The sequence below is a fragment of the Lycium ferocissimum genome, unplaced genomic scaffold (assembly GCF_029784015.1).
Source record: "Lycium ferocissimum isolate CSIRO_LF1 unplaced genomic scaffold, AGI_CSIRO_Lferr_CH_V1 ctg1318, whole genome shotgun sequence".
Taxonomy (NCBI): domain Eukaryota; kingdom Viridiplantae; phylum Streptophyta; class Magnoliopsida; order Solanales; family Solanaceae; genus Lycium; species Lycium ferocissimum.
Window position 1 is genome coordinate 65,095 of NW_026714745.1, and position 26,794 is coordinate 91,888.

The window sequence follows — 26,794 nt, forward strand, 5'->3', positions numbered from 1 at the left end:
TTTTTCAATTTCATCTTTCTGAATTGCTGAATATCTGTATGTTTATAAGGGAAGTTCCTTCCTTCAAAATGATCTTGTGATCATGTACTCTTGAAGGTGGCAGGTCAGTAGGAACCTCAAACAAATCATTGTACTCCTCCAAAATAGTTTGCAACCCCTTTTCAGTGTCCTTGGTCAAGAGAGGACCCTCTATGTTCATCAATTCTGCTGCATTTCCAGGATCTTGTTCATCATGATACATTCCTACTGAGATCATGCATAGTTCAGCTGGTTTGGCTAACAACTTCTCCATTCTATCTTGTTGAATCACCTTACCTGATGGTGGTTTGATTCCCCTCAATGCTACTTTATGACCCATAATAGTGAATTTCATCCTCAATTTTCTGAAATTCCACTTGACGTCACCCAATGTGGATAACCACTGGATACCAAGTACCATGTTACACCCTCCTATAGGAAATACCAACATATCTGAATCAAAAGAAACACCCTGCATTTTCCACATCAAATTTTTGCACACATAATTGCTATACAACTTTTTGCCATTTGCAACAAATACAGGAAAAGGAGATATAGCAGTTAAAACACAACCTAATCTCTTAGCAGTATTGAGATCCAAGAAGTTGTGGGTACTTCCTGTATCAATCAACACATAAATAGCCATTCTCATGGTCCTAAAGTCATGAATACCATTCATAGCATGAACTAGAGGTGGCAATTTGAGCCCATATTTAGAAAATTAGCCCATTTTACCCACATGTTAGTGAGTTGGGTCACTCATATTTCAGGTGGGTAAATATGGGCTTCAAGTCTCTCTTTAACCCATAAAAATATGGGCAAATATGGGTAAAATATGGGTATCCATATAAGAACACACTAGACCCAATAACAACTCATTTTGAAAATGAGAAATTTCTTTCTTATCCCCCCCCCCAACCCTTACCCCACCACCCACCCCGCCACGCCCCCCCCCCCCCCCCCCCCCCCCACTTTATTTTTTTTATTTCATATACTTTATTTTTCTTTTATAAAAAGCTTATAAAAAAGGAGAAATTTTTTTCTTACCTCCCACTCCGATCCCTACCCCCCCCCCCCCCCCCAAAAAATTCAATTTCATATATTTTACCTTTATAAAATTTTATAAAAAAGTGGGAAAAAAAAATTCTTACCCCCACCCCACCCCTCCACGACCCCCCACCCCTCTCCGACCCCCCCTCCCAAAAAAAAAAAATCAATTTCAAATATTTTACTTTTATAAAAGTTTTATAAAAAATGGAAAAAAAAAAATTCTTACCCCTGCCCCCCCCCCTCCACAACCCCCCCCCCCCCCCAAAAAAAAAAAAAAAAAAAAAATCAATTTTCATATATATTACTTCTATAAAAAATTTATAAATAATGGAAAAAAATGTCGGGTCCCCCACCCCACCCCTTTCCCTACCTCCACCCCCCACCCCCCCAACCAAAAAAAAATCAATTTCATATATTTTACTTTTATAAAAAATGAAAAAAAAAACTCTTACCCCTACCCCACCCCCACCCCTCACCCCTGAAATTTATATCAAAAAATTAATTTAACTTGACAAAAGAAAAAAATTATAAACATACACTTGAAATAATATTACACTTGTATAATCTGGGTTAACCCATAACCAATCCAGCCATTTATCACCCAACCCATATTTACCCACATAAAATATGAGCTGTTTGAAATCCAACCCATTTTTGTTCAAACCATTTTCAACCAAACCAAATCCAACCAAACCCACTCATTTGCCACCCCTAGCATGAACTGACACATGCGGTAATACAGATCCCTCAGAATCAGTTCCTAACCCTTGTCCCAACATAGACAAACACTCAGCAGGATCAAATGTCACTTCCTCTAACTCAGTTATCTCTTCACCCTCTTCTACTTCCATGGAAAATAATTGCCTCTTCTTTTTGCAAATGTGACCAAAAGTGTACTTCTCATCACAATTGAAGCACATGCCCTTGCTTCTTCTCTCATCTATTTCAGCAGGTGTTAGTAGTTTGGCATTTTTGTATGGTGGTTTGGATCCTATACTTGCACTAGTTTGGGTTTGAAGGATACATTGTGGAATTTGGAGGGTAGATTTTGGTTCTGATTTTGGGGAAAAAAATTAAAAAAGAACTGGCATGGTAGGGTGGTTCAGCATTTGAGAATCTTAGCATATTTCTGGGATTGGAATTGAGATTGGAAGCATACCAGTAAAAAGTAGTTGTTGGACAGCAGTGGTTTGTTCTTGAATTTGGCCAAACCAACAGCCTTAGGCAGAGTTCTTGGCCCTAACATCTTGACAGCAAGCCCAATTTCAGGTTTTAACCCTCATACAAAACAACTAACTACATACTCCTTAGATAATTCAACTCTAGTTAGTAATTCATCAAAGATATCTACATACTCTTGAACTGAAGCTACCTGCTTGAGTTCTTTGACATCTCCCAATGATCATCAAACAATTCTTCACCAAACCTGGCATACAAACACCCCACCTATTCAACCCCATCTTGGCCAATGTCTAGTCAATCTGCTTTTCATATATGACTGGTGCCATTGTAAGGCTCTCCCTTCCGGTCTACATGATGCCATTTTTACTTTAGCACACTCTTCTATATCCTCCACATCAAAAAATTGGTCACACTTATACAATTAATCTTTCAAATACTGTCCATCAAACTTGGGAAATTCTAAGTGATACTTTCTATTAGTAGCTTCATAACTTTCCTGTCTGTGATTCCTCTCAGGTGTTGCATCAACAGCTACTTCAGGTACTACATGTCCTTCATGAACTGTTGCGTGTCCATTGACATTATTTCCCCCATTACCTAGTAACATTCTCTTGATTTCAACCATTGCTTGTGCCACTCTTTCATCAATCATATTGTGCATACCAAATACTGAAGTCACAACTCCATCCATGGAGTTTTTGAGAGAATCGACTTCCTTCCTTAATTCTTGCATTCGTGTGTTATGATCACCCATTTGTCTAGGTCAAAAGATCAAAGCTCTGATACCAATGATGCAACTCAGGATTCAATTTGAACCGAAAGAAGCAATTAAGCAAGCCTAAAGGATAAATGGTACAGAATTACCCTTGACAGCAAACTCAAGAACCCTAAATTGGGATTTCAATCGAAGAAGAGAAGAGAGGGAGAGTATTATTTCACTTATGAACTGATTGAATGCATTACAATTGATTGAAAAACTACATCTTATTGACTAAACAGATTCAGGCGGCAAAGTTAGTTACAACTAACTTTGAGACAGCTCAAGTCACGTAGGTGACTTCTAACTACCAACTAATTTTCCTTAATTTCCAGCTAAGTAAAAGGGCAGCCCAGTGCACTAAGCTCCCGCTATACGCGGGGTCCGGGGAAGGGCCGGACCACAAGGGTCTATTGTAATGAATTGAAAATGCTATCCGCTAAGTAATGAATTGAAAATACTATTAACAAATCTGGATCATATCATTGGGTTGAAGCCGTAGGAAACGTGCGTGCGTGGGTGGGGGGGGGGGGAGGAGGTTATAGTTTTGTGGGACAAGAGGTTTTAGAGGGGAAATAGTGGAGAGTGGGAACCAGATGCTAACCTGCAAGATGTATGGGATAAACCAAGATCTTACCTGGTACATCACAGCAGTATATGCTGATTCTGGAAGAGATGAGAGGATGGAATTGTGGGAGAAGATAGGAGTTATGAGGGGGTTATGTCAGGGACATTGGGTTGTATGTGGTGACTTCAATGTCACAAGATTCCCTACAGAGAGAACTGACCGCAGTAGGCTATATGGAGCTATGGCAGATTTCTCTTGAGTGCATTAATGATCTGGAATTAGTGAATCTTCCTTTATTTAGGCGTTCCTATACCTGGAGAGGGGGTGCAAACCACAGATGTGCTTCCAGGATTGACAGATTTCTTTATTCATCACTATGGGATGAAATATTCCACCAGATCAATTAGAGTGTATTGCCTAACTTGGCGTCTTACCATACCCAATCATGCTGGGCATGTGGGGACTGGACTTTTAAGAAGACATACTTCAAGTTAGAAAAATGGTGGCTGAATGTGGAGGGCTTCAGGAGCAAAGTACAGGAATGGTGGACCTCTTTTGAGTTTTGATGTTTCAGGAAGACCAAATTTTAAATTAGCTTCAAAACTGAGTCTCCTAAAAGGGAAACTCAAAGAGTGGAGAACGGAGAATAGAGGGAATTGGAGGGAGAGAAAAGATCAAATTTTGGCACAAGTTGGCAATTTAGAACTTATCCAAGAACAAAGAATATTAACTGATGATAAACAGCTACAGAAGGCTTGGCTATGGTATATGAAGAAGTGGCCAGAAAATTAAGAGATAGCTTGGAGACAAGAGTGGAGATAAAAACACAAAGTATTTCCATAGGGTGGCCACAACTCATAAAAGATTCAACACAATTGATACTTTGCAGATTGATGGAGTCAGCACATCTGAGCCTTTGTCTATAAAGGAAATTCAATACTGGAATTCTATCAGAACCTCTACAAAGCTGGAGGCCAAGTTTGAACATTCAAGGTGTCTCAAGTATTACAGTAGAGGAGCATTAAATGCTTACAAAGCAGTTTGAGGAGGATGAAGTACCGGAAGGGATCCAATGGTGTTCCGTTGACAACGCACCTAGCCCAGATGGTTACACAATGGCATGCTTTCAGTGGGATGTTTTGGAGGAGGATCTGATGCAGGCTTTTCAGAACTTTCATTCTCAACAGATGTTTGAAAAAAGCTTCAATGCCACCTTTGTGGCTCTGATTCCTAAGAAGGTGGGTGCAATTGAACTAAGGGATTTCACACCTATTAGTTTAATCACTAGAGTATACAAGATTACAGCAAAAGTTTTGGCAGAAAGATTAAAGAGGGTGGTGAACAAGTTATTCAATAAACATCAAATGGCATTCATTAAGGAGAGGCAAATTATGGATGCTGACCTCATAGCTAGTGAATGCATTGACACCAGACTTAGAGGAGAGGAGCCAGGAATTATGTGTAAGTTGGATATTGAGAAAGCTTATGATCATCTAAACTGGAACTTTCTTACCAACACTCTAAGACCGATGGGGTTTGGAAGCAGATGGTTAAAGTGGATGGAGTTCTGCATTAAAACTGTCCCTTTTTTTCCAGCAGAGAGGGGATCCTCCATCTCCTTTTCTCTTTATTATAACTATGGAAGGCTTGGACAGCATGATGAGAATTGCGTCTCAAGATAGCTGGATTAGGGGTTTTAATATAGGGAACAGGGCAAATGAGGTGATGGAAATCTCTCATCTGTTGTATGCTGGTGATACAATAGTCTTTTTGTGAAGCAAAGCATGAACAAATATGCTACCTGAGGGTGATTTTAGTTGTTTTTGAAGCATCCTCTGGGTTGAAAGCTAACTGGAGGAAAAGAAGCACCTTCCCTGTTAAAGAGGTTCAACAGATTCAAGTTCTTGCACACATTTTGAACTACAAGATTGAGAACCTGCCTACTGTCTACCTTGAAATGCCCTTGGGTTCAAAGCATAAAGTTGTGGAAATACAGGATGGCATCATAGAAAAGACCGGGAAAAAAATTAGCATAATGGAAGTCTCAATACCTATCCTTGGGAGGAAGACTCACTTTAATCAACTCTGTTTTAGATGCTCTGCCAATATATATGATGTCTCTATTCCCCATTCCTAGCAAGGTGGTCAAGCCTCTGGATACTATGAGAAGGAGTTTCCTAGGGCAAGGAAACAAAGAGGGCAAAGGGTTCAACTTGGTGAAATAGGATACAGTACAGCAAAGCAGAGTTTATGGAGGTTTGGGGTCAAAAATTTAAAGCTTTAGAATAAAAGTCTACTCATGAAGTGGCTATGGAGATATAACCAGGAAGACCAGGCCTTGTGGAATGAAGTGAACCAACATAAATATGGCCAAGCTGAACAATGGTGCACAAATATAGTAACTAATACTTTTGGTGTGGGGGCATGGAGGACCATTAGAGCTTTCTGGTTGGCTTTGAAGGCAAATGCTAATTACAAGGTAGGCAGGGGTGACAAGATCTTATTCTCGAAGGAGAATTGGAGTGGACGTTACAGGTTATGTTTCCTGGATTATTTTCAATATGTACCCATTTTGAAGTCAGAATAGATGTGGTCTCCTCGAGGCTGGAATTTAACCTTCAGAAGATTGTTAAATGACCGTGAAATAGCAAGTGTAGCAGAATATTGACAATAATTGGTGGCTTCCAAGGAACTAATATGAAATCCAATAAAATGATATGGAAACATCATCATAATGGACTGTTTTCAGTGGATAGAGTGTACAACAGGGGGTTGACTGAAGTATCCGGGAGGGACGACAAGAGGACCCAGGAAGTCTGTTTGGAAGAGTGTGGCACTAACTAAGGTGAAATGTTTCACCTGGCTAGTAGCCAGAAGAGTTTGTCTGACTCATGAAACACTACAGAAAAGGGGAATATACCTTGCTTCCAAGTGCTCATTATGTAAGGAGGCCTTAGAGACAAACAACCATATTTTCCTACATTGTAGAGTCGCAGCACAAGTGTGGGCATTATTCATCAATTTGGCTAAGGTCAACAGGTCCATGCCAGAATATACTGCAAATCTTCTAAGTTGTTGGATTAGGAGGGGAGGTAGCAAGAGCCAAAAGATATGGTGGAAAACAGTATCTGCTTGCATTTGGTGGAACATTTGGAAGGAAAGAAATGAAAGAATTTTTTAAGGCAAAGAGAGCTCCATACAGAAGATCAAGTGGAAGGTCATCACTTCTTTATGTTTTTGTGTAAAGAGCAATATATAAAAGAGGAAGTTCAGTTAGTGGACTTTACATGCTTGCTGTAATTAATTTTTAGTAAGTGTAAACTTTTAGGAGTTGGCCAGCATAAGTTTACTTTTCTCAGGAAAGCGAAATTCTTTTAGTCTTCCAGGGGATTGAATCTTAACTAACTGACGTATTGTAATATCAACCAGCCTTCAGAACCAGCCAAGAATAAATGAAAAGACAGAAGATTGACTGAAAAAGCTAAAGTACTATTGATGGACTTCATGCAGCTGGCTTTCACTAGCCCTTAATGCTGAGGAATACAAAGTTACCAGTTTCAAAAAAAAGTTACTGCACTACTTTTCAATTAGTACGAAAATGCCATTTCATAAATTTAATGAGATTTTTCATGACCGCGCAAAGCAGTGACAAATTTGCTAGTTACAAATAAATTAGGATCACTGCCCTTAATCCGTTCCTGGGTATATACAACAACAACAACAACAACAACCCAGTGAAATACATCGTGTTTGTACTTTACTCCTCAAGGTAGGATATCCGAAAGACCCTAATAAAAGCATAAAAAGAAGTAAGATAAAGTTAAGAGATTCGGAAAAGAGATTCAAAGCGATATGGAAGAAATAATGCAAGCAACCACGCAGATAACACGGGATAATCACAACACAGAGAGATAATAGCGAAATCGGAGCGAGAGAACACGGGATAATCAAAGCATAGGAAATAACGTATAATAAGAGCATAAAAATTATATTGCAATAATGCGACTACTAATAAGAACGGATAACGAGACTATCTACTAGCCTTCTACCTTAATTTGGGTCCTCCAAACCCTCCTATCTAAGGTCACATAGTCGCGCCATGTCGTGTCTAATTACCTCTCCCCAATACCTACCCCTACCTCGTCCGAAACCATCCATGGCCAACCTCTATGCGGGGCTCTCTCTCCTCTTCACATGCCCAAACCATCTCAATCTCTCTCGCATCTTGTCTTCCACCGAGGCCACCCCCACCTTATCCCGAATATCCTCATTCCTAATCCTCGTCACTCCCGGCGTGGCCACACATCCATCTCAACAATCTCTCGGCAACTTTCATCTTTTGAACGTGAGAGAGCCAACACCCCACGCATAGTCGGCCTTAACCACTACTTTGTAGAACTTGCCCTTAAGTTTTGGTGGCACTTTCTTGATAGCACTCCCGGAAGAAGCCTCCATTTCATATCCCCCCCAATACGATGTGTGACATCTCGTTCTCTCGCAAAAGACAAAATATTCACATTTGCATGTCTATACTCCGCTACGATACGAAAAGCATACACCATGGCAAGAGACCGAGTCTCCTTCCGTCCTCACCCCGGTTTTCGCTGTCCACTTTTTAGTCAAATCAGTCTAAAGTCCCTCTTCCTATATACGTCGTACCGGTTTTCTCAAATACACACACCTTCCTCACCCTCATCTCCACCACCCTCTCACAGTAGTAACCTCAAGACTCGCCCTCCAAAAAAATGACATTTTATTTCCGCACTTCCTAACTGTCAGCCGGTCCTGGCCGCTCTTCCCCTCGCGCATCCTACCGGACACCTCCGTCTTAATACTCCCGCAATAGCCAAAAAGTATGTTCTGGGTATATAATAGAAATAATTGTTTGTACATCAATATAACCCCAAATGAAAGGCCATGAGAGAGGTGATAAAGGTAGGAGCCCATATTAACATTTTACCCATAGTATATTTGATGACGTGGACCATTTTAGTCCATGCAAATTCTAAACTATAACGTCTTACCCCCTTCCCTCCCCCCTCAATTGCCTCTCTCTTCCCGTCTCTGTCTGTGCTTCACATTTGCATCTATAATACTTGCAGAGAGACCTACTTCACACAGTCACTTTAATCAGGTCTTCTATATACGTGTACATTTCAAAAAGACAAAAAAATGCAATTTCAGGATGGACATGTCAACCAAGTATTCCCTTCGTCTCAATTTATGTAACACACTTTTCTTTTTAGTCAAACCTAAAATAAAAGACATGTTTCTACATTTACAGTAACAATTTAACTTCAAACTTGGATGATTTAAAGCTACACAAAAGCTTATTTTAGACCATAAGTTTCAAAAGTCATATTTTATTTCTTAAACTCCATGCTCAATCAAACACATTGGAACGGACGGAGAGATATATATAGGGGTGTCAATATTACCAAAAGTTGATGGCCTGCCCAACCGCCCCAAATTTTTATGGGTTGGGCTCAAGATAATTTCATATTGGGCTAATTTTATCTCAACTCAACATAACCATTTTAAAGTGATCTCCAATGTAGCCCAATACTAGCCAATTCTAGCCCATTTTAAGGTTTACTTTAATTTGGATTTATTGCTTGAGATTTACTTTATATTTTTCTATGTATTCACTTTTGTATATTTTTCTATGTATATCTTATAAGTTTGGGTGTGCTTGGTATTAAGGAAAAAACTTTCCACGAAAAATGTTTTCTGTGAAAATATTTTTCAGGAAAAATGTTTTTTCTAGAAAATAGACCCAAAGAAACTGGGTCAAGTTGGGCTGGTCATGACCCGGCCCCTTTTTAGCCCATTTCAGTCTAAATAACTTTCATTTTTTTGCGCGGAGTGCCCTTCTTTTGGGGTGGTCTTTAAATTTTGCCCCTCATATTTGCGGTCTTTAAATTATGCCCCTCATATTGCTGGTCTTTAAATTATGCCCTTCGCATTGCAACTTTGAGCTTTCGCGCAGTTCCGAGTTCGAACCCCCGCTCGAGAAGCAAAAATTAAAAAAAAAATCGCAAGACAAGGTTTGAGTCGCGTGTATGCCGGACCGCATACTTTTTGTTAGGAATTACAAATTTTATCGGATCCGCATACTCATGCCTTATGGGCGATTTTGACATAAGTATGCTGTAGGCATAACTTTGATAATTCCTTCACAAAGTTACGCGGGGGCATACTTTTAACGGGCAGTCTTTTATACGGACCGTGATAACTTTGTGAAGGAATTATCAAAGTTATCCGGACCGAGATACTTATGCCAAGTCCGCCCATAAGGCAAGTATGTCGGGGTCCGATAACTTTGATAATTCCTTCACAAAGTTATGCGGTGGGGGCATACTTTTAATGGGCAAACTTTTATGTCGGACCAAGATAACTTAGGAAGGAATTATCAAAGTTATCATGACCGGCATACTTACGCCAAGTCATTTCACGACAGCATAAGTATGCCGGTCCCATAACTTTGGTATTTCCTTAACAAAAGTATGCCGGTCCCAAGATAGCTAAATTTAAACTTGCCTTGCGAATTTTTTTTAAAATTTTGCTGCGCGTGGGTTCGAACCTGGAACCTATGGGTGTTAGCCGAAGGGCAAATTTTAAAGATTTCAAATATGAGGGGCAAAATTTAAAGACCACCCCAAAAGAAGGGCAATCCTGCGAATTGCCCAAGTTGAGCTAATCTTAGCCCAATCCATTTATTAACTCAGCCCATTTTGACTTGTCCAATCTCAGCCCAACCCGCCCATTTGACACCCCTCATATTATATAAATATAGAAAATTGGTAAATGTGGTCACGGAGTCAGAATATTCAAAAATTGTGACATGTGTATAGTAAGGAGTAATAGGGAAGTTTTGGGGGGAAAGGTATAGCTCAATTTGGAAGGGTGAAAAAGGTAAGGAGTTGGGAGATAACTAATTTCATGTTTAAGATACTACTAGACCAGTACAAGTAGTCAAGTAGTATAGTATTTCCCTTTCCTTTTCTATAAACAAAGAAAGAAAGCGAAAATCACAGAGAAATAGAGGGGTAAATGGATGTTGAACTTACAGAGAAGAGCAACGGAGTGACTAGCACCAGCGGAAATGAAAAGCACTTTTCGAATCGACATACTTTCACTATTCCCATCCGCCATATTTTACCTATTAAAGTAATAATTTTGGGGGGTTTGAGGGAGAGAAGAAGAAAAGGTTGAAGATAGTAGCTTCTGGCTCAGTAAGGAAAGAGAGATATTGGAGTATTATTTATTTTTTTTAGTATTATAAGAAGTGAGGAGGATACTGAGTGAATTTATAGTGATAGAGACGCCACATGTGCCTAACTCGTGTCCTTGCACACACGACTCAACTAATGTTTGCACCATTTTCTAGATTCCCGACCTTTTATTCTACAACCGTACAAGGTATAAGCTGAGCTATCCCAGCACTAATTTTTATATCATATTTGATAAAAGATATAAATTTGTTCTAGGATAAATTTATACCTTACACTAAATATGATACAAAAATTAGTCTTTTGGAATATCTAGCTTATACCTTCTTATCCCACTTATCTTTGGGATTATTTTATACAATCTTTTAAATGGTATAAAATAATCCCAATAGATGGGATAAATTAGTCCCGAGATTATAATCTCGGGATAATTTTGACTATCTACCAAACGACCCTTTAGGGGTCATTTGGTGCATAGTATAAGCTGGGATATTCCAGCACTAAATTTTTATATCATATTTGGTAGATAAATTTATACTTTGTACCAAACAAAGTATAAAATGCATTCCATGGTATAAGCTGGGATATACCTTCTTATACCACTTATCCTGAGATTATTTTATACATCTAGGAGATGGTATAAAATAATCCCAAGATATGGATAAATTAGTCCCGGAATTATAATCCCGGGATAATTTTGGCCATGCACCAAACGACCACTTAGTCTTTCTTCCTGGTTTCCCCCTATTATTATTATTATTATTATTATTATTATTATTATATTATTATTATTATTATTATTTCTTTTCTAATATATTCTACTATATGAGTTAAATCCATGCATTCGTCAGTGTTAAAAAAAAAATAGGGTGGCCCCATACTAAAAACACCAAGCAATATAAAAAAAATAAAGTGGACCCATACTAAAAACACCAAGCAATATTTAAAAAAAATAAGGTGGGAAAAAAAGTGAACCCCACCGTCTCCAAACTTATGTAAAAAAAAAGTGGAACCATGTTACAAAAATCAAGCAATATCTTAAAAAAAAAGTGGACCCCATATTAAAAAAACAAGCAACGTCAAAAAAAAAAAAAAAACGTGCACCCCATATTAAAAAATTAAACAATATTCATGTAATTCCCAAAGTATCTCCATTACGTCAATAATGATGGATTCATTGTCACATGCGTATCAACCCATTCGTGGGAGCAAATGAAATTATTGTACAATAAAAAACATGGACCCCATATTATTATTTTTTCTTCAAAAGGTTAAGTAGTCAAACCATACAATTTCCTTTCTTTTCTTATATTAACAAATCTAATCTAGATATTTAAGCTGTTGTATTCTTATTCCATGTCATTTATTTGTTATGTTTACTAAAATAAATATACTCAAAATATTTATATTTTAAAATAAGATAGAATCTAATTACTTTTTCATTTTTTTTCTTACTTTAATAAATGTGAAAAGAGATTAATGTCGTAAAAGAAAAAATAATATTAAATGGAGATCAAATAATTAATAAGGTAAATTAGTCAAATTATAATTCTAATTGACGTTTCCTTAAAAACCGTGCAAAAGACAACATGACAAGTAAAATGAACTAAACCAAGAATATTTACCAAAAATTAAAAAATAGTAGTTCTTCGTTTAAATAGAAAATCAAATTTCTATTTTGTTTCGTTTTGAACATGTAAAATTAATTTAATAATTTCAATTAGAATTATCCAAATCAAAATTTGATAAAAAATAATAATTATTGTTTAGGTCCAATCTACATACAAGAACAATAGAATATTTTACACCTATAAATTAATCGAATTAAAATTCAAAGTATCAACTGATGCTTAAATATTGTTATTGTTTTATCTCAAAGAGAGGAAAATAGTTTCCTTTTAAACAAGTCTTCTCTTTTAAAAAGTATTAATAAATTTTTGCTAACTTTGTATTCGTAGCAAAAACTAATATAATAAAGTTTTGGATACGGAGACAAACTACAATGTTATATTAATCGTGTTTTGAACATATATATATATATATATATATATATATGCATATATATATATACGCATAAAAAAAATAAGAACTTATGTTTATTAGCAATATAAAATATATATATATATATATATATATATATATATATATATATATATATTATCACTACCCAAACACAACTACATACGCAGTGTTACTCTATAATCCAGCCACGCGTTCTCCACAAGACGATAAATCTAGTTATATTATATATAAACGAGAACCACAAAGTGTTGTCGTCCTCAAAGGGTCAACTCGGTAATTTTGTTTTTGGATGCCCTGAAGTTGGACACATGTTGTAGCTCAGCTTTGCCAAGGATTTTGCTGGTTTTCGAAAAGTAAAATATATGGGTCCCACTATCATATCTTATCTTAAGTTGTCAATTTTCACATTTACGCATGTAAACTTTTTCTATTCATCTAATTCAATTTTGGTAAGATTATTTATTTTTACTATGTTCTTTTGGTAATCGCTTGCTAAAAAGTCTAATTACTATTACTACCATTATTATGGTTTAACTAAAGCTAATCTAATACTCGAGATCATGACTATGTGTGTCTGATTATTGACAGAAGTTCAATGAAGAAATTTGCCTTTATAAATGGTTTTTTTTATGGGTTTCCACCCTGCATTGTATACTACATTCTCCCACTATATTGGGATTCACGCCAGATAAGGCCCATTACTGAGTGAAGCGCTCTCTATCAGGAATTTCTCCATACTCAAGGCTCGAAACCGAAACCTCTGGTAAGGAGGTAATATTGCTTAATTCTAAAAAAGAATCTAATAAATAGCATAACTCAATAAATAATACTTTGTATTTTTTTTAATGCACATGAAAAAGCCAAATAATAATTAAAATGGAATGGTGAAGGTATTTTCTTAGCGGCGTAAAATAAGCATAAAAGCAAAATGAATTGAAAGGGGTACTTTATTAATATACTTTAATTATTATTAATTAATACCCTTATAATATCATTAATAGGTAAATTTGAGCAAAGTCCCTAAATCAAGGTTATAAATATTGTCATATAAACTTGAAGCTATTTAAATTTGTTGTTGTATCGGATGAAAAAATGAGTTTTGCAATAGCTCTTGCCACATGAAATTATGAGTGAAATTAAAACTTAATAAATATCAAAATAGATTTATTTCTATCTAAAACTAAGAAATTACATGCTCATAAATTCATAAAAATGCCAATGTTAAATTTTCAATCATATTATTTTATAAAATATAGAATTACTTGCGGTCTTTTGGTATTTTTTAAATTCTTCAGCCAAAATTCCTTCATCATAAATAATTTCTTAATTTAAAATTATCCAATTGTAATTAAGAATTTCAATAATTATGAAGTCTTATTAACAAGACTTATTTAACGTGCCATACAAATTATATTCTTTATTTAAAATTATTATTTTTATATCTTGAGTTTGGGCCGGGGCTTAGCACGGGCCTAATGAAAACTAGTTTATTTATATCTAGACTAGATATTCATTCGATATTTTCTAGGAATTGCCCTTCTTTTGGGGTGGTCTTTAACTTTTGCCCCTCAAATTGGTGGTCTTTAATTTTTGTCCTTCGCCTAAAATTCATGGGTTCCGGGTTCGAACCTCTGCTCAGTCAAAAATTTAAAAAAAATTGCAAGGCAGAGTTTGAATTTCGCTCTGCCCCCTCCTGCAGACTTTTAGTTGCAGACTTTTAGTTATGCTTAACTAAAAGTCCGTGGAAAAAACTTTCGAGGCTATATTTATCCATTTTACTTTTCAAGACAAACTTTTAGTTATGCCTTAAGAAAAAGTTTCGCCTCATAGAGCATACTTTTAGTTATGCCTTAACTAAAAGTGTGCCCCATAAGACCTAACTAAAAGTATGCCTCATAGCGCCGAACTTTTCCTTAAGGCATAACTAAAAGTTTGCCTTATAAGGCAAAGTTTATGCCTTAAGGAAAGTTCCGCCTTGTATGGGGATACTTTTGGCTATGCCTTAACTAAAAGTCTGCCCATAAGGTATAACTAAACTATGCCTTAAGGAAAAGTTCTGCCTTATGGGCAGACTTTTAGTTATGCCGGATCCGGCATAACTTTAGTTTTTCCTTAAGGCGTGTATGTCGGATCCTGCATACACGCCCCCCAGCCCTACCTTGCGAAATTATTTTTTTATTTTATGCCTGAGCGGGGATTCGAACCCAGAACCTCAGGTATTCACCCACCTTTCCAAGCGAAGGGCAAAACTTAAAGACCACAAATATGAGGGGCAAAATTTAAAGAGCACAAATATGAGGGGCAGAATTTAAAGATCACCCCAAAAGAAGGGCAATCCGCGCAAAAAAAATGTATTTTCTAGCTGTTGGAGGCCCGCCCGGGCTCAAACTCAAAATATTATCACATTTTTCTACAACATAATTAATTTAGTGTAATTGCAGGCTAATCATATCTTATTGATAAATTTTCATAATTATTAAAGTTTGTTCATCATATAATTGATTAATTTTTAAAGATACATTATTTATGAGGAAGTACGTTTTGGTAGGAAAAGTAGCAAATAAGGACGCAAGTAATTCGATATTCTATAAACTAACATGGTAAATATGATAATTACAACTCGGGGAAGATGATAAATTATAAAATATTTTGATATTTTTATGAATTTGTGAGAATGCGATTTTTATTTATAAATTTCTTTTGATATTTAATTTTCACTATTATTTATGTGTCAAGGCTTTACGCTAGTCAAATGTGATTTTTAACCTTAGTTTTAGATGAAATTCAATAATTATCCTAAATTCATAAAATGAACTTCAATAATCAAGTTAGTTCTTCATATATAAGTTATGCTTAGAAAGATTAATCCTTAGTTAATCAAACAAGAGATCTTGAAAATAATCTGATCTTGATTAATAACGCTACCTTCATTTTCAACATTTTTTTTGTGAACTAGATATTACTAATATTAACATATTCACAAAACTACATTTGAGTTTATGGCATTAGAGTCATTCAGTTGTTCATGGTTGCCACCCATTTGGGCATTACATAACAAAATGTTTCGTTCATAAGCAGTTCTCAACATGTCTGCCAAAAACACATTATTCACAAACATAGGAGGAACTGAGAGAATTGTTGCCCGTCTAAAAAGCTGCTGCTTCCCGCCTTCTTTCGCCAAAAGATCTGCCACTTTGTTCTGCTTGCGGTAGCTATGTGTAACGACCCGCCTGGTCGTTATTGGACCTTCCGCAGCCCGTGCATGGAAAACCAAGTTTCTTGTTATAGAATTAATCCACAGGGAAGTTTTACGTGTAATTTTAATCGTGAGCAAATTGGTGGGAGTTAAAATGTGGTGGGCCCGAATAGGACTGCTTCGCCGCAGCGATCTAGACATCGCCATAGCCAGTCTGCCATAGCAGACAAGCAGATCGCTGCACTGGTCCGAGCGGACCAGACTCGGTTAAAAACCCTATTACGGGATTAAATCCCACCTTTCCACCAAACCTTCTCTAAGCCGTCCCTTGGGAGAATTTCTGGACAGAACGCATAGAGACCTGAGGAAGACTACCTCGTCGTGGACTCCGAATTTGGAAGCAAAAGATGAAGACTCCATGATGGTTCGTGTCACCTGCTCGGCCTCAAGGTAGGTTATGGTTACTTTAGTTAGACTTTGATTAGTGACTCGTATATATGTGTAGAATTGACGGGAGAAAGCATGATTCAGTCTTCGGACACAGCGCTCGGTTGAATACTAGTTAGGTTGGCACTAATTATAGAATTATGGGAGCTTGTCGCCATAAAAAGAAGTAGTCGAACCAAGTGTGTAGTTGCTACATTCAAGGGGAGGTGGTAGAGCGTGTATATCCTCTTGGGGTTGATTTAATTGAAAATGGGAGTTGTCTTACTAATGAGTTGGCTAATAGAGAGTTTTGTTATATCATATGCTAGAGTGGTTTATACTTAGAACATAATTGACTCCATGTTATACTATTGGGTAGGGTGACTTGTGTGGTAATTTGCATGTGCCTTCATTAGAGTATTCATGTCGTGAGCTAGCAGATGTCAAATTTATTTGATTAATGAGCGGAGTTATATTAGGTCTTGTTATGACTTGTGGCATGATGTCTTGTGAGCTTGATATTGATATTCTTTGATGATCATATCTCATATTTCTTGATCGGAAATACGTGAGATAACATGAAATACGTCATAGATATATATATATATATATATATATATATATATATATATATATATATATATATATATATATATATATATATACACACACACACGCACAAAAGGCACATTTGACAGGGGGTGAGGATGTGGCCTAGTTGAAGGCTCGTGATCCGTTAGTTCCGGAGCGAGTGGTACATGAACACCATGGGTCACCTGTAGGTCATGGCTATTTGGGTAAACAATACCATCTAGCATGTGTGTACGGATGTGATACCATTATTATTATTGCGTTGCATTGAATTGATCTTATATTATCATTATGTTTGGTTGATGACTGGACTTATCATATCCCTGTGATTGGTTGATGGCTGAATTTGTTTGATGATGTTATTTGGTAATAGGCGTTTGGGTTTACGTGTAACTTCATGGCTTCGGTGACTAATGAAGAAAGGTGGTGTTAGAGTGATTCCATTTTGTATAGCTCAGGTTTGGAAGTACGGTTGAGATATTATCGTTGGTTATATCGCGTTTGCTTAGTTTTACTTGGATTTGATAAGTGATTAATGACTAATGTATGATGTGTGTTGTTGTGTCTATTTGTCAATTTACCAGTCTGTTAAATTATAGAGGAAAAGGATAAGGGTTAGTAGTTCTACTTAGTATTGGTTGGTATGAGGGTTGATGTCTGTTCCTTATAGATTGTTGTGGGTTAGCTGGTCTAGGAGTCTGTCTTGAATATGACTGTTTGTTGTCTGTTGGCCCATACTTCCTGTTATGGCGTTGACATGGAAAGGGGACATGAGCAGGTTTATGTCAGAACTGTTTAAGTACGGGTAGGATTTTAAAAAGGTGTTACGACTGTACATATCTGTTTATTCTGATTGATTCTATATCGTATTGCGTGAACTAATCTTAGTCAGCCTATGATGCTTACCAGTATGTGTGGTGTACTGATACTACTCTTGCTACATCCTTTTTGGGTGTAGATGTGTTTTTAGGTTATCGCCTGAAGGTTTCATTTAGTTGCAGTGGCGGAGATCTTCCTACAGCTTCTGTGCATCTCGTTCCAAGGAAGAAGTTGTGTCATTTTATTTTAAGTTTATTCATTTGTATTGTAGAAGCTCCTGTATATGTCTAGACTAGGTCTCGGCGAATTTTAAGCTCTAATTTTATAAAGAGTGTCACTTATGTTTTCTCACTTAATGTTTATTGATTATCAGTTATTGACGGAAAAAAATAAGTTTCAATAATGGGTTGGTTGGTGAGGGTTCACCTACTAGGAGGTAATCAGGTATGAGAACTGGATGCCCTGGCTCTGCTATCAAGCACCTGGATTCAGAAATGATAGAGTTATAAGGCAAATGTCCTTCCTTGATCATTTTTATTACCTCTGTTGAGTTAGTATTGATCTCAAAAAGTGTTAGCCTATTTTCCAAAGCAATTTTTAGTCCCCGCATAATGGCTGTTAATTCAACAATATTGTTAGTGGTATGTGGAAGACCTTTTATGTAGCCTGTAACCCAGTTTTCCCTACTATCTCTGGTAACACCACCTATTCCCCCTTGTCCTGGGTTGCGTAGACAAGACCCATCAATGTTAAGCTTCGAAGAGTTTAGCACTGGAGGCTCCCATTTAATAGAGATGACAGTTCTAATATTTGGGGTGAAGGTATAGGTGCAAACTTTGGTGAACCCAATAGCTTGATTGTAAATATTAATGAAAGAAGGATGATCATGCTTACTATTGAAAAGATTGTTATTTCTGTTAAGCCAAATCCCCCCAAAACAAAAAGGCATTAAGCTAATCCACTGTATTAGCTCATCAAATTTTTCTCTTCTCAGTTGGTTCCAGGTGATAATCCAATTTTGGAAGTTGTTAAAAGAGGAGATATTGATGGTAGAAGAGTTGGTTTGATGGATAATATTAGCCCAAAACTGCTTACTGATGCAACACTCGAAGAATATATGATTGGAGTCCTCAGTATGGTGCCCACAAGTTCTGCAAGCTGGACTTACATTTATACTAATAGAATGGAGGAAAGAAGCAGTGGGAAGTCTGTTGTAGTTCAAGAGCCATAAGAAGAACTTAATTTTGTTAGGGGTTTTTAGTCTCCGAATCTAGTTGAAATTCATAATGTATACAGTAGGAGCAGTTGGAGATCTGTTGTCTAATAGGAAGTAGGCAGAGCTAGTAGTAAACTTACCATTAGGAGAAAGTTTCCAATTGTTATAATCATCCTTAGTACTATCAGTGTTATGGTAGGTGTTGGTAACAAGATCCTTTACAAAAACTGGGAGCACAAAGGATAGATTGTCAAAAAGCCATGCTCCTTGTTGTCTAAGGTCACTAACCTTGAAGGAGTCCTCATTCTTGTTTAAGGGCCCTATTACTAATTCTCTAAGGCTTTGGCTATGGGTAATCCACCTATCAAACCAGAAGTTAATATTGGTTCCTTTTGCTGCAACCCACTGAGTAGCTTCCCTACAATACTTATAGCCTTCAAGCACATTATGCCAAGTCCTAGAGTGTTGCCTACTTGGACTGGGTCTGCAATTTCTTGCTATAAGAACTGAAGCCCATAGAGAGTCAGGCTTCTGTAGAAGTCTCCAAGTAAGGCTGGTTAAGGAAGCTTTATTTTTAACCTCAGCTATCTGAATACCTAGACCTCCCTCCTTCTTAGTTATAGTGATAGTAGGCCAACCCACCAAGTGCATTTTCTTTTTTTCAGCAGTGGTGCCCCAAACAAATTTACTTTGAATCTTATTTATTTGTTGGGTTATCTTAGAAGGGAGCTTGATGTATTGCATTACATGGTTGGGTATACTACTTAAGCAAGCTTTAGCAAGGACAGTTCTGCCAGCCATATTAAGAAATTTAGTTTTCTAGTCAGGTAATCTAGCTTTAAGATTATCCAGGATAAATTAGATGTTAGCATTATAGGGTCTCTTATGCAACATATGAAAGCCTAGATATTTCCCAAATTGATTGCTGGATTTGATGGAAAGAAGGTTTGAATAGGTTTCAACGTCACCAGGACAACAATCTTTTGAGAAAATGACCTTAGACTTAGCAAAGTTAATTGTTTGGCCAAAGCTGGTACTAAAATTTGAAAGAGTTCTCATAATGGTATTACAGTTCTTAATGTTGGCTCTGGCAAACAAGGTAAGGTCATCTGTAAAGAACAGATGGGAAAGTTTGTCACACCCCAATCTTCATCAGGGCGTGACGGGCACCGACTCTCATCGAGTCGAGCGAACCCCAAACGTCAACTCGAATTTTTTTTTTTTAAAACAAGAATTAAAAATTGTAAATGAAATACCAAAATCGACACGTGGCTCAAGGCACCTCAAAACATGCTACATATATACATACGACAAAGAACAAGGCGAGCCAAAAGGCCTCTGCACATTTCTGTACAACAAAATAATGGCCGACAAGGCCAAACAGTAGCCACAACTCCCACGCAGTTCGCAGACTTCTACAGAGTATGACCTGCACAATATATAAAGCTATACCAAAACAGGAACGACCTCGTGAGCAAATGGAGTTGTCGACTCCCAGTGCTAACTCCTCTAAGAAGCCGGGTCCCGGTTGCGTCCCCCGAACACCGCGGGCATGAAACGCAGCCCCCGAAGAAAGGGGGTCAGTACGGAATATGTACTGAATATGTAAAGCGTCACTGAAGCATGAATCAGAAAAGTACAACAGAAAGCAAGTTTAGGTTACCTGACATGAATTAAATATTTAAATAAAACAGTCCCTTCGGACGGCCGCTTCCGGCCTAATAATAATAACAATAATAGTACTAACAATAGTAATAGCAATGATAATAATACTAGTAATCCCCGCCGGGTGTCTCTTGGGATTCCGACATACGTCTATCCCGCCCGGACATGCGGTCCGGGAATAAAATGATGGCCCTTCGGCATGCCGGTCCAACATACGTCTATCCCGGCTCCCTTCGGACATGCCGACCCCGACATAATGATCCCGGCCCGCCTCGGGCATGTCACTCGTGGCATACGGCTACCCCTGGCCCTTCGGGCATGCCACTCGTGACATAATACTAATCCTAGCCCGCCGGCATAATAGTAATAGTAATAATAATAATAGAATCTCACACCCCCTTCGGAGTGGTTTTGGAAAATCTGAATAATAAGATATCGCACTCCCTTCGGAGTGGTTTTGAAAAGTTTTATAAAATATCGCTTAATAGTTAGGGAAATAGCCAAAAGTTTTCCTTTACTTGTGGTACAAAAATAAGACAAATAAAACAGTAGGCGGAGATCCGGGAATAGCGGGTCCGCCCGGGTCAACGGAGGTGGCGTACTCGAATTACATATACTAAGCTTAATGGAGTCATTTATGGAAGTTTCAAGGCAATTCGATTACATTCCTGCAAGTTACGGACGTTTGAGCATTTTTCCAACAAGATATAAGGATTCTAGTTCAATCGCACTGAATGAATAGTGCTCCATTTCAGAATCGGATTTCGATGAACAGAATAACCCCCGAGGCTCAAATTCAAGCCTAATACACCTAGGACATGCCAAAGGAAGGAGAGGGATAGCTTCGCATACCTTACGGGTGTCTTATGCTCGCTTGAGCTCAATTCCGTTTCGTCGGAGGACCGTAAATGGTCACAATTACCAATGGTAAGTTATAGGTCTTTAGGGATTCATTCTTGGCCCTTTCTTGTTTACGTAAATTTGGGCGGCACCTCCTATACATATAGCATCCCCGAGATTCAACTCGGCTCAAAACAATCAACAACAACCCAACAACAACATCAACAACATCAATAAGCGCTACAAAACACATATTAACATAAATAGTCTTTCTTTCAACATAACACATCAACTTCCGTTCTAACTTCACACTTCTCATCCAATATCGACGTTTTCATGTTTATCTACTAATTCAAGACCATTCAAATATATTTCAAACACATTCCTCATTATTCCTCAAAATACACAAGTTTTTCATCAAACCATATTCCACCCCAACTTCCTACAATTGCAACAAAATTACAAAATTGCATTGCCATTTTCCAAATTCATTCACAACAACATTAATTCACACCTTAGATCATTACTCCAACAATTATATAAAAACCATATAGAAATCATATAATTTCCCATGACGACATACATGCCATTTCAACGCCAACTTGAATTGCTAAGCCTTTAATTACGTCACAGAGGTCACAACAACACAACTAACAAGCTAAATAAAATCGAATTCATCTCTTCCCTACAACACATGGCTCACGGCCACATCCTCCCCACACACACACACGGCCATGCAATCTCATAACACAATTTCCATAATTCTCATACAACTCTAATCATTATAACATGCACACACCTTCCATAACATGAAAGAATAGAGTCCATACCTTATTCTTCAAATTCCTACTTTCCGCAAACGGAGTTTTCTTGCTTAACTAATTATACCACGTCGAAGCACGTCTTGAACTTGTTAAGAATTCAAAAAGAAAGGAATTCTTACATCAAAGTTGGATGGCTTGAAATTTTTTTCTTCTTTTTTTCTCTTTCTCTCTTAGCCGAATGGCTTCTTCTTTTTTTTCTTGATTTCTCTTTCTTTTTCTTGAAGTTTCTAAGGATAACCATCCTTATATAATTTGCACATGGAGAATTTAATCATTTTTTTTGGTGGGTTTGGGCCAATAGTTGGCCGGCCACCCTTCCAAGTTGGGCCTCAATTTTCCTTTTTTTTTTTTTGAGCCCAATTGGCTATGAATCTTATTTTGTAAATTCCCGAAATAAATTTCCAAGATTCCAATTTTGCCCTTGGCCTTCTCCAATGTTCTTGTGTCAATATTTTCCACAAGTAACGACATACACACCACATAAAATCAAAGCATGGCCTTATTCTTACAAATCACAATTATGTCCAATTTTTTCGAATGTGCAAAAACACGGGATATAACAGTTTTGGCCTATTTCTACAAGTAGATATAGAAAACCAGTTGAGAAGGTCAACTTCATGGTTGATGCTCCTAGATAGTCTTTCCATACACATGATAAAAAGATAGGAGGAGAGAGGATCACCTTGTCTGATGCCCATGGAGGGAAAGAAGGAAAGGGTCTTTCCACCATTAACTAGTATAAAGACGGAGGATGTGGAGATTCAAGACAGAATGAGCTGGATAATCCCTGAAGATAAGTTAAAGAAATAAAGGTTGTCTTTGATGAACGACCATTCAATTCTTTCAAAAGCCTTTTCTAAATCAATTTTCAGGATCATATTAGCATTTCTTCCTTTCAGGGTATTGAATTGATTGATATATTCTTGCACAATAATGGCATTATCAGCGTACTCTTCTTCCTGCAAGGAAGCTATCTTGGTTAGGTCCTATGATCTTAGATACAAAGGGCTTGATTCTATTCACAACGATCTTTGTGATGACCTTGTATTGGGTGTTACAGAGGCCTATAGGTCTAAAGCTCTTTAGAATGGTAGCATTGGCACATTTTGGAATTAGACAGAGATAAGTAGTATTGACCTCTTCATCCATGGTTTGGGATGTGAGGACTTTTTTACAAAATTGGAATAGATCTTTGGATGGTATCCAAAACTTTTGATAGAATAAAGGGTGGATGCCATCAGGTCCAGGAGCTTTAAGAGGTTTGAAAGAGAAAACAGCTTGTTTGACTTCCCCAAACCTAAGAGGAGCATTAAGAGTTTGTTTATGTGCTTCATCTAGGCTGCCTCTAGAGGAAGGATTAATATTTTGATAGTTAATGGCTTGATAAAGCTCAGTAGTGTAAAGGTTCTGATAATACTTAGCAATGGTTTCTTTGATGTCATTGCTATTATAGACCCAGTTCCCTACATCATCCTTAAGAGCTAAGATTTTGTTTCTCCTTCTCCCATTTAAGGTTGAAGTGTGAAAAAATCTAGTGTTAGAATCTCCTTCAGCTAACCAAGTAGTCCTGGATTTTAATTTCCAAAATTCAGTTTCATTTCTAAGGATATCACCATATTCCTTGAGGAGGTCAACTTCAAGGTTTTGAAGAAAGGAGCTATAGGGATAATTTAAGGATTTTTGGATACCCTCAATCCTAGCTAGTAGCTGTTTTTTTTTTTTTTTTAAGAAGATATTGCCAAAAGTGTCTTTGTTCCGGTTGGTTATCTTATGCTTAAAATAGTTGGTAGAGAAAGTAAGGTATTGGGAGTTCTTAAAACAATATCTGACAATATGTTTGAACTTAGGGCAGCCACTTATCATTAGCTAGACAACTATCTAATCTTTCAAGGATGAGATCCTGTCTATTTCTATACCTCTTATTAGTCCAAGTGTATCTGCTACCTTTAAATCCTAGGTCAAGAAGCTTACAATGGTTAAAACATTTCCAAAGACTACTAGCCCTTTCGCTGTTAATGCAATTCCTACCAAATTTATTAGAAGCTCTAAGCACTTCATTAAAATCTCCCCCTACTAACCAACTACCACCATTAATAGAATTTGAGAAAATGCAAAGTTTTTCCCAGAGCAGTTTCCTTTCAGAAAAGGGATTGCTAGCATAAATAGCACTAAAAAACCACTGATGGTTAGAATTATATACCTTAAAAATAGCATGGATTCCTTAGTTAGTGATGAATAAGTCTTCCACCTTTATAGTGTCATCTTTCCACACAATCACCAACCCTCCTGAGTTCCCTATTGCAGGGCTTTGAATTAGGGTGCTAAACCCTAGATGCTGGGCAACATACTTATGTTCATTGATTTTTGTTTCCAAGAGTACTAGCATAGCAGGTTTATGTAGACCTATCATGGAAGTATAATGCCTTTTGAACTATATACTATTAGCTCCTTTAGCATTCCATATTATGAAGTTCATAAGTAACATTCTGTGTGGTTTTGTAGCATCCCTCTTCACACCCTTCCCCTTCCCTCTCAGACAAGAGATATTCAGTTGGGTATCCATGGTTGCTTTGGCTAGAGTTGGGTTCAGCACTGCAGCAAAGTTTCCAGTTGTTGGATCTATTGGATATTTTATCCCTAGACCAAATTTTATGAGGACTCTGGGACAACGAACTAGCAACTTTTCGCTCCTTGGACCCATGAATTTCGCAAGATGTTGTTTCTCTAGGTCATGGCATCTGATTTCGGCACGTGCATGGATGTTAACATGGCCTCCAATCTGATTGTTCCCTCTCAGAGTCTCCAGGTTTAGAGTCTGGGAGGTGGTTGCTTCTAGGGTCAGTGGAGAAGTAGTCACTATGATGGAGTCTGCCTGCATGTGATTTTGGGCAGGAGGAAGAGTCAGTGGGATGAAAGTGGGGTTCAGAGGTGCCATCGTTGGGTCTATGTGTGGAAAGAATGGAAGGTTTTGGGTCACCTCTCACTTCTCTCATGATATTCAACAAAAGGTTTAGGTGCATCTCTTCCTGATTGGGTAGAAGACTCAGTTGACTTAAAGGAATTGTCATAATTCCTTTTTTTCTTTTGTTGAGGCCCACTGTTATTTTTATAACCAGGAGTTAAGCTTTGGGCTTGTCTTCTTGCTAAGCTAGATTTTGGGCAGTCCGCCTTGGTTCCTGGGCTGTAACTGAGTTCTGCAGGTTGGGCCATGCTCCCTTGGGCTTCCATGTTGGGCGTGTCCTGTCCAAAAATAAAGAAAGAGTTAGAATTGTTTGGGGCTTTAATAGCAGGACCATTCCCTCCTACGCCCAAATTTGTCGGTCCATTAGGAATTTGGACGTTTGGGTGGGCCCTAAAGCTCTTCGCCGCCTTTTTGCCCTTGTCGAAGCTTTGCCGATTTTGTAGTGAAATTTTTGCAAACTGAGGAACTTACCGGTTGTCCCATCGTAGAATTTTATCTGTATCGCTTTACCTTTGGCCTGTTGCCTTACCGGTAATTTCGTCTGATTCGCCTTTTTGGGTGGACTTTATTTTCGTCGCCCAAAGTTGACCGTCGTCCATTTGTTCTCCTCCGGTGGTTTTGCCAGAATTTCTTCCTCACCCACTGTCGGAGGTATTTTAACTGGTGGTGCATAGGAACAATTTGTGATGCACCCCAAAGTGACTATCAAGAGCTTATGGATGGCTTTTCATCAAGTCATTATTTTGGATGCTTAAAGGGTGCATGGAATGAAGACTTGAAGCTCAAAAACATGCTAAAATGGAAGTACAAGACTCCACTTGGAAGAATACTTGGAGCGGGGAGAAAGAGGCTATTTATGTAAAGAGGCTATTCTTAAAAGAAAAGCCATCATCTCCAAAGAAGACAAGGAAGCCCCCAATTCATTAAGGGTATTTTTGTAATAGCATAGCCTTAGCCTAGTTTAGTATAAATAGTATACTATGTCATTTCATGAGGAGTAGATTATTTTGTTGAGATTATGAATGATACTCTTGAGAGAGTTGGGGCTATGGTCTTTATTGCTAAACAATGTTGAGAGATTGCTTGCTTGATGAGGATTTCATTGCCTCTTGAGGGTTGTCTAAGAGATTAGTTGCTTGATTGAATACTAATTTCGAGGTTTTAGCTATTATAGAGCTTTAGTTGCCAATTAGTGTCTTTCTTGTGTCAATCTATCTATCCCTTTTCTATCTTTTCTTTTCCTTGTCATTTTATTGTTGTTTTCGTTGCCGTTCTTGTATCAATTTGGTAGAGTATGGCCAATCCCACCACACCCGACACATAATATCCCTTCCCCCTCGTATACTAACAATTGCTTGTGAGAGCCAATTGTGATAGATGTGCGGAGTGAAATATTGAGACAGATCTCCACACAAATCCTTGCATA

At 37.6% G+C, this 26,794-nt stretch overlaps 1 protein-coding gene across 2 annotated transcripts in view; it reads right to left on the reverse strand.

Moving 5' to 3' along the window:
• LOC132042084 (ultraviolet-B receptor UVR8) overlaps positions 1-10,858 on the reverse strand; it is a 59,153-nt gene extending 48,295 nt beyond the window's left edge. Inside the window, exon 1 of one of the 2 annotated variants that reach the window (XM_059432708.1) lies at positions 10,646-10,858. In XM_059432708.1, the coding sequence (XP_059288691.1) occupies positions 10,646-10,730 (85 nt within the window). In that variant the 5' untranslated portion in view covers positions 10,731-10,858. The remainder of the gene's footprint in view (positions 1-10,645) is intronic. The other variant, XM_059432707.1, reaches the window with a different exon arrangement.
• Positions 10,859-26,794: the final 15,936 nt, after the last annotated feature.